General features: G+C 32.9%; 1 protein-coding gene across 2 annotated transcripts in view; it reads right to left on the reverse strand.

Annotated features, from left to right (window-relative positions):
• The window catches only part of Srek1ip1 (SREK1 interacting protein 1), a 46875-nt gene that overhangs the window by 4814 nt on the left and 32536 nt on the right, over positions 1-9525 (reverse strand). For both annotated transcript variants that reach the window (XM_010637236.2, XM_010637237.3), the window contains exon 4: positions 2437-2509. In XM_010637236.2, coding sequence (XP_010635538.1) covers positions 2437-2509 — 73 coding nt within the window. The remainder of the gene's footprint in view (positions 1-2436; positions 2510-9525) is intronic.

A 9525-nucleotide genomic window follows, 5' to 3' on the forward strand; every position in this document is an offset into this window, starting at 1 on the left:
GTTCAATGATCTAAATATTAGGAGTTAAAACTCAAACTTAAAAATCTTGGGACAGACTTGAGACATGCATAAGGCAGGAGCAAAGTAAATGCATGAGACTTCCGGGTTTCAAGGGATTTTATGCCTACAGAGTGAACTATGTATTCCTTGGCTCTGAGTTGCCCTCATTTCTGGAACATTGTATCTTTTTTCTTCACCTGATCTGTCTGCTCTCATAGATTTCTGACCATCTGCTAAGCTTATTTTCTAATGTGTGCTTTCTCAGCCTTTTTTTTAAAAAAAAAAAAAAACAGAGATTGAACCCAGGGGTACATCCCCCTTCTCTATCCATTTTTTAAAATTTATTTTGAGATAGGCTCTCCATAAATTGCTAAATTGCCCAGATTGGGTTCCAACTCATTATCCTCCTGCCTCAGTCTCCCAGAGTGGTGGGATTATAAGTATATACAAATGTGCCTAGCTTGCTTTGCTATTTTAAAGACCATTCTTCACTTAACCTCTAGATTCTGACTAGAGCTACTTCTCTGCCTGCACTTTGTTCTCTGGCTTTTTGATCTTAGACTCTCTTTTTTTTTAAAGGCAAAACATTAAGCTGTAACATACCCAGCGTACTACTGTAGGAATAGAGAACTGTAGGCAGGGAGGGATGTGGGGACAACCCACCCCCCAAGGAGTTCAGATAGCTGGCAGAAAAGACTTTACCACCCATGAAAAGCTGACAGTCTGTGGTTGCACCACCTCTTCAGGATATACCCTGCAAAGCTTGGTTTGCCAAGATCAAAAGGAAAAGGAACCTTGGCCCTGAGATGTAACCCCCCCAACCCTTCCCTGTTGTCCCTAGTAATGAGCTAAGTTAATCATTAACCTATCAAGTAGGGGACGCCCTCAGCCCAGAGGCAAGACAGGCCCCCAAATACTATAAAACAGCATCTTGAGCCTCCCCCTTCAGTAATGGCTCCGTTTTGGGGCACCCCTGCCTGTCTCTCTCACTGAAGGCAGCTGTACTCTTGCATGCTTGCTGAATAAAAGTGCAACTTTGCTTCTACTCTTTTGGTCTCTAGCTGATTTTTTTTTTTTTTTTTTTTTGAGTACAATTTTTTTTTCTCATTGAGTTTATCGGTACATTTCAGGTATACACTACAGTTACATTCATCACTGGGATCTTGTACCTTTACATGACAGGTCTTGGTTCTCATTTTTCCCCTTACCCCTGCCCTCCCTTTACCCCCTCCTCCCTTCCTTATTTACAAATACTTTATTTCCATTTTTTTCATTTTCTCTTATGTTTTTTCCTTATTTCCTTTCCCCCCTTCTCGCTTCCCCTACACTTTTAGCCCTTTGTTCCACAACCTTCTGCATCATCAGGGGAGTCAGGCCTGGGACTGTGGGGACTCTCTACCTGTCTCCACTCGCGACACTATTAGGTGACATTATCTTTACAAAGAAGTTTGTTTAATTTCAGGCTTTATCTAAGATCTGTGAGGATCAAGATGGAGGACTGAAATAATCTTTTACTATAAAATAGGTATATTAGAATTTGGAAGATAAATAAACTTCATGTTTCCTATAAGCAATCCACCATGCTGTTTTAGCACAAATAATTTAACAATGCAACTAAATCAGAAATCCTGAGTTCTATGCTCCTGGTGTCCTTTTTATTTTAAAGATTATTATTCAACGTTCAACTCCTGCAAGTGGTCTAACTTTTCTAATTTACAAGGTATCTCAAGTTTTTAAATTTCTAAGTACTTCATAAAAGCTACAAAGTGATAACACTATTGTACAGAAACTGCTCTGTGAGACAACTGGCCAAGTACTTTAAAAATGTCCATATGTGTACATTTTTTCCCCTCACTTATCAGGGAAAAGTTGCTTCTATTTTTGATCATTTCTTTAACCAGTTAGTTGTTAAAAGAGTTAACAGCAAAATTCACAGGTGGCTGATAAGGGTTTTGAAAGACCTGAAGGAATTTTTAGTTTAACAAGTTACACTAAATTCTATCAATAAATTAAATTAATTTCTTAGCCATGGTTATGATATTACAAGAATACAACATATTTCAGCTCCAATTTCATCTACTAGACAACAAAATATGTGTGGAGTTAGATGTGTCCAATTAAAAGCTTAGCTGCTGCTCTAAAATGTAAACATGTAGAATAAAAATAAATAGAATATATAAAAAAAGTAAAAGAAGAGGGGGTATTGTATCTTGATTTACTGTATTCCAAAAACAAAATTTAAGGTAGTTGAATATTGACTTTATTTTTGGTTACTAACAATAACTTTTCTATTTTACTGAAATAACTGAATATATAACTTCCATTAAGAGCTTATTTACATTAAATTAAATGAAAAAAATACATGAAAAAATTTTAGAATCCTCCCTGTACTCACAATCCTACTTTATTTTTAATAATTTGCTATTTAAAAAGTACCTTTTCCTTTTCTTTTTCAACTTGATTTTCTCTTTACTTTTTTCTTTTTTCTTCTCCTCTTCTTCATTTATTCCTGTGGAGGAAGAGAACAGAGAGAAAAAATAGAATCACCACAACTCTTTACACCAATATGGCAAGTACATCATTTTTTTTTAACTTTCACAGGTGGTAAAACGTAATGATGATACCTTCAACCTATAAATATGTGAGCATTACTAGAAAAAAATCAGAAATACTCTATGTAGATCACACACACATATCGAAGCTTGGAATGTAGGTTAGTGGTAGAATCTAGCAGTGGGAGGCCTGGGTTTGATCCCCAGAACCCCCAACTCTGGCCCTTCATACACAAATGACAATGCACATATGGAGACTCAGAATTTTCAAAACTGTTATAAGCTATCTATTTTGTGGATTTTGTCAGTAATGCCGGCAGCTTTTCAAGAACTGGTTAATAACAGTTGCCCCCAGATCACTCTTTCTCTAGGATGAGAGAGGCACTAAAACAACACAATGCTGGAATGCTGGGAGAGATTCTATGCTATTTTAAGTAGAATGAACAATTTTTGTTTTGTTTTGTTTTGTTTTTTTGATACAGGGTCTCACTATGTAGTTGAGACTGACCTGGAACTCCCCCAGGCTGGTCTCAAACTCACAGAGATCCTCTTGCCTCAGCCTCCCAAGTGCTGGGATTACAGGCATGCACCACCACGCCTGGCTACAAGATTATTTTTGAAGATCATCTATTCTAATTACACATAGTACTTGGAAATGATCAAAACAGACTTGGAAAAAAATAAAACTTCAGGGGCCCATAAGAAATAAAACATGTAATATTTATTTGATTTTTAGGAGAAAAAGGGTGGGGCTGAAAAAGTATCTTATATATAATGGCTAAAAATTTCTCAAATTTGGCAAGAGACATAAACCTACAGATTTAAGAAGCTGAGTGAACCTCAAGAAGGTAAATCTAAATAAATTCACATCAACATAAATCATAGATGAACTTTAGAAAATGAGTGAAAAAGAGAAAAATCTTGAAAAGAGAAAAAATGATAAATTATAGGAATAATTTCTTGGGCCTTACCAAATTATGTAAACCTGGATTGCTTTATTTAGTGAAAATACCTTTCAGGAATAAAGAAGAAATTAACACCTCAGATAAAAGTAAATTAAAAGAATTTGTCAACAACAGGCATTTCTTTAAAAAAAAGGTGAAAGACGTTCTCTAAATGTCAAAAATGATGATAAAAGAAGCAACCTTTTAACATTGACAAGGAAGAAAGAACACAGTAAAAATATTGGTAAATATAATTGTTTCCCTTCTTTTCTTGAGTTTCTAAATTATGTTTGATGATGACAGAAGTATAAACTATAATAATTATCTGATGTGGTTTTAAAATATATAAGAAATATTTAGGACAATTATACTGTAGATGAGAGAGGGTAAAATGATATAAAGAGGGGTAAAATTTCTCCATTTCACTGGTACAATGACAATACTAGTAGACTGTGATAAGTTAACACATAAAATGTAATACCCAGAGCAGCCATTCACAAACATATATAAAAAATAGTGCCAGGGATACAGCTCAGTGGCACCATGCCTATCTGGCAAGCTCAAGGGCCTGAATTCAATCCCTAGTACTGGAAAAAAAAGAAAAAAAAATATATATATATTTCTATTTGTAATATATATTATAATATATTACAAATAGAGAAGTATATATATTAAATAGAGTAATATATATCTTACAAATAGAGAAAAATTTTAAAACACTATAATGGATACATTCAAAGACACTATAAAAAAAATAAAATGGAATGCTACAATGTTTAGTAACCCACAGGAAGGCAGGAAAAAAACAGGGACAAAAAAGAGAACAACCTCAAGACCATAATGTTATGTGAAGTATATCAGACATACAAGTTTAAATATTGCATGGTTTTTCTTATATAGAAAAAATAAAAATGTAAATAAAGTGCAAAATAAAAGACAGACAACAGGGGAAAAAAAAAAGAAAAAAGTTACTGTAATCCAGCATGGACAGTGTATCTGAAAGTGTACCTTGATTTAGTACAACTGTCTTATGTATTTTATGTTTTTTGGCTTGTTAGACTGTATGTATGATAATTAACTTTAAAAGGATTTATATAATAAATAAATGAATCTGATTCTGGCAAAAAATTATTTTAAGAAATTAGAGGTGGAAGGAAAGGGGAGGAAAAAAAAGAATCAAGGTTTGATAGTTATGTACATGTACCAAACCAATTCCTCACAATGATTGCAACCATTATGTACTGCAAACATGTACTAATAAAAATAAAAAAAAATTTAAAAAAACAGAATAAAAATAATACAAATAAGATTGCAGACTTAAGCCCTAACATATAAATAATTACACAACATTTAAATATTCTAAGTAGAACAGCTAAAACAGATCGGCAGAACAGATTTATAAATGTGAATTAAAGTATGTGCTGTGTATAAGAAAACCACTTCAGATTCAATGATATACACATTTTGAAAGAAAAAGGATGGAAAGAGATAAATCATGCCACATAAATACTAACTGAAGGAAAGGAGAAGCTCTATGTACGTATTAGATATTTTATAGAAGAACTTCGGCACAAAGAGAATTTCCAGAGAAGGGGGTTTGGGGACCATTATATGTTTCAACTTGTTTGTAAAACATAGCAGTCTAAATATAGAAGTATGCACTAGCCAACAAAGCTAAAATATACATAGATCAAAACTGACAGAATTGAGATGAGAAACAAAGATCTTCAATTATAGTCAGAGACTTCAACATTATTATTGCGATTGGCAGAAAATACAAAGGAAGTCAAGGATAGAAGATAATTCAGTAACACAATCAACCAACAGAATCTGATAGATACTTTAAAAATAATACACCCAATGCCAGTAGAATTTACTTTTTTTTTTTCTTTTTTTTGGTCAATACCTAGAAAATATGCCTCAGCAAATTTAACTGAAATTATAGAGAGTGTATCTCTGATCACAAAGAAATCAAATGAGAAAGGTAACAGGAAATTGAAGTGTAAAAAATTAAGAGAGGGCTGGGGATTTAGATCAGTAGCACTGCACATGTCTTGCAATCCTAAGGTCCTAAGTTCAATACCTGGTACCAGGAGGGGGGAAAAGAAAGAAAGTAAGAGAATTTTTAAAGTGGCCAGAAAAAAGTAACTCATCACATAGAAAGGAGTATCCAGAAGACTGTAGGCATTTGTCAGCAAAAATCCTGAAGATGAGGAGAGTGGGATAACAATTCAAAGTGCTAAAATGAAAGAACCCACCAAGTTTATTATATTCAGCAAAGCTGTCCTTCAGAAATGGAGAGACAAACACTCTCCAAATATAGAAATCCTGAAGACGTTCATCATCACTTCTGCCTTAACAAGAATTGTTAGTTCTTTAAGTTGTAACAAAAAGATGATAAACAGGAACATGAAGGCATTTGGATATATAAAACTGAGTGGTTAAGGTAAATTCATAGAGGAAATAATACTATAATAGTGTTGCATAAAGAACTTTCAAATCTACTATAAAAGTTAAAATGCAAAAGTGTAGAATTAACCATAAAAACAATAGCTAATAGATATGCAATATAAAAATATGAAAATTGTGATATGAATAACACTGTGTAGGAGAGGAGTAGAAGTGCAGACATTTGTGAGTGAAATTATCAAACATTATAAGATGATTTATATAGGCCTATGGCAATTACAAAGACAAATGCTTAATACAAAACGAGAAAGAAGTCTGTCTTAGTCACCTTTTCTCCTCACTGGTTCAAAATACCCTACATCCAGAACTTAGAGGTTTATTTTCAGTCATGATTACATTGCCTACTAGGCTGGTTCCAAGGCAGAAATAGAATAGTAGAAGGGCCTGGTCAAAGGAAAGCTGTTTCCATCACAATGGCCAGGGAACAGAGAAAAGATAAGAGGTGGGGAGGGAGGTACACCCTTCAAGGTCACTCTTTAGTGTTCCACCTCTTCAGATCAGGCCCTACCCTCTAACCAACATCACATTTAGCTGTATAACACATGATCCAATCATCTTCTACAAAGCCTAGCCAGGAGCCCGTGAGGCTTTACGGGAACATTTAGATATAAATAATAACAATGTCTTCTATTAATAATTTCTTTAAATTTAAGTGAACAAAATGTCTCAATCAAAAGAATGGCCAAATAGATAAAAAACAAGATCTAATCACTTGCTAATAAAAGAGAATTATATTGGGTCAGGGATTTAGCTCAGTGGTACTGTTCCTGCCTCACAAGTGCAAGGTCCTGAGTTTGATCCTTGTTACCAGAAGAAAAAAAAAAAAAAGAAAGAGAGAGAGAATTATATTAGCTTTTATTAGCTTTTAGGACACACAGGATGAAAATGAAGGAATGGAAAAACATGCTATCAAATGGTAACCAAAAGAGAAAATAGGTGACCATATTTATATCAGATAATAGACTTAAGGCTAAAAACTGTTACCATTATTATATAATGATGAAACAATAAAACTGAAACAGATAACAATTATAAATATACATGTACCCCAAATCAGAGCATCTAAATACATAAAGTAATTATTAACAGAACTGAAGTGAGAAAAAGCAATACAGTTATGGTAGAGGACTTCAATGTCCTACTCTCCACAATGGATAGACAGATCATCCACATAGAAAAGCAGTAAGATATTAAAAATAGAGAAGAAATAAAGATGAGAATAACAATGGAAAAGATCAAAGAAATGAACGTTCTTTAAAAAGCTAAAGAAAATTGACAGAACTTGAACTAGACTAAGAAAAACAGAGAAGACAAAGAATGAAAGAGGATACATTAGAGTTTGTTACAGAAATACAAAGGTCATAATATATATATGTCAACAAATTGAATGACCTGGAGAAAAATGGATACATTTCTATAAACATACACCCTGCTAAGATTGATATAAGAGAAGGGAATATTTCAAAACTCATTTTACAAGGCTAGCATTAGCCTGCTATCAAGCCAGAGAAAGGCACCACAAGAAAACAAAACCATACACTAGTATACCTCATGAATATACATGCAACAATTCTCAAAAAATTATAATAAACTGAATTTAACAAGATATTTAAAGGTTCATACACTATGTTCAAGTGGGATTTATCCCTTGAATATAAGAATGGCTGAATTTATCTAAATCAATAAACGTGATATATAACAATAACAGAATAAAGGACACAAATCATCTCAATACAGAAAAAACATTTGTCAAAAGCCAACAACACTTCCTGATAAAAAAAAATCTCAGAAATTAGTGGTAGAAGAAATGTATATTGATAATAAAGGGCATAGATGAGAAGCACACAGCTAATATTATATCACTAGTAAAATTTGAATTTTGCTGTAAAACAGGAACAAGAGAAAGATACCCTATCTTGTCACTTTTATTCAATATGGTACTGGAAGTAACAGCCAGAATAATTGAATAAGAAAAAGAAATAAAAGGCATACAAATTGGAAAGAAAAAGAAAAGCTCTCTCATTACAGATGATACAATCTTTTATGTCAAAAACTGTGACAACTTCAGAAAAAAACAATAAATGAATTTAGCAGATAGGTAGGGTACAAAATCAAGGTACAAAAATAAGCTGTATTTCTCTGGACTAACAGTGAATCATACAAAAAGGAACAAAGAGAACAATTCCTTTTGGGATAGCATCAAAAACAAAAACACCTCAGCCAGGCATGGTGGTGCATGCCTGTAATCCCAGCACTTGGGAGGCTGAGGCAGGAGGATTGCTGTGAGTTTGAGACCAGCCTGGGCTACATAGTGAGTTCCAGGTCAGTCTTAACTAAACAGTGAGACCCTGTCTCAAACAAAACAAAACAAACAACAACAACAACAAAAACCAAAAACAACCCCAAAATTTAGGAATAAATTTAACCAAGAAAGTGAAAGACTTCTACGTTGAAAACTATAAATTACAGCTAATAAAGTAGACACACATAAATGAAGATATATTCTGTGTTCATGTATTGCAATAATCAATATTTTTAAAAGGCTTTTACTACCCAAAGTAATCTATAGATTTGTCACAGTATCCTGGAGATTTCCTTTTTATTTCTTCTATTTTCCATATTTCATGTCTCTTTCCCTTGGTCTACTCCTTTACTATAAAGTTTATTCCATACTTACTGCATATTCAATTCCATGGATTTTCCAAGAAAGAGTATGTAATAAGTACATTTTTCTTGGGACTTTGAAATATGTGAAAATTTATTTTACTTTCATACCCAGTTAATGATCTTGTTAGGAATAATCATCCTAATTTGAATATAATTTTCCTTAAAAAAAAAGAAAGAAAGAAAGCATTGTCCACATCTATTAGTTTCCAGCACTGCTTTAGAGAAATCTAAAACTATTCTGAAAATTCTCCTTCACTGGCTACCTGTTTAATTTCATGATGGTATACATGTACTTTTTATCACTGGTACCTGTGGATCACAAATCTGAAAACCAGTTCTTCTCCATCTGGAACTCAATTCAATGAAGTTTCTCCTACATGGGTCCTTCAATTTTATTTTCTTCTTCCACGTTTTTGTTTTTTTTTTTTTTTTTTCTTAGATTTGTTCAAACTTTATTTTCCTTCTACCTGAAGTTTTTCAGGTCATTTTAAATTTCCAAAGTTCTTTCTATGGAATCATTTTTATAGTACCATATTCATGCTTCCTGAGTGATTTTTTTGTTATATATTCTTTATCCTTTAAGAGTTTATAGCCTTCAAGAGCCTATATCCTTCATGTTGAGCGTGCGTGTTTGCTTTGGTATTATATTATCACATGACAAATAATGCTTCAAACTTTATATTCCAAATATATCTGAAGTTTTTCATGTCACCTTAAATTTCCAAATGTTCTCTTTTTGAGTCTTTTATAGTACCATATTCATTAAGTCCTGAATGATTTTTGTTATATTTTTTTCATCCTTCAAGAGTCTATATCCTTCGAGTGTGTATGTGCATGTGTGTGTGTATGCATATGTATGTATGTATATATATATATATATATATATATATATA

This window comes from Fukomys damarensis, unplaced genomic scaffold, assembly GCF_012274545.1.
Source record: "Fukomys damarensis isolate Sample0158 unplaced genomic scaffold, DMR_v1.0_HiC HiC_scaffold_1, whole genome shotgun sequence".
Taxonomy (NCBI): domain Eukaryota; kingdom Metazoa; phylum Chordata; class Mammalia; order Rodentia; family Bathyergidae; genus Fukomys; species Fukomys damarensis.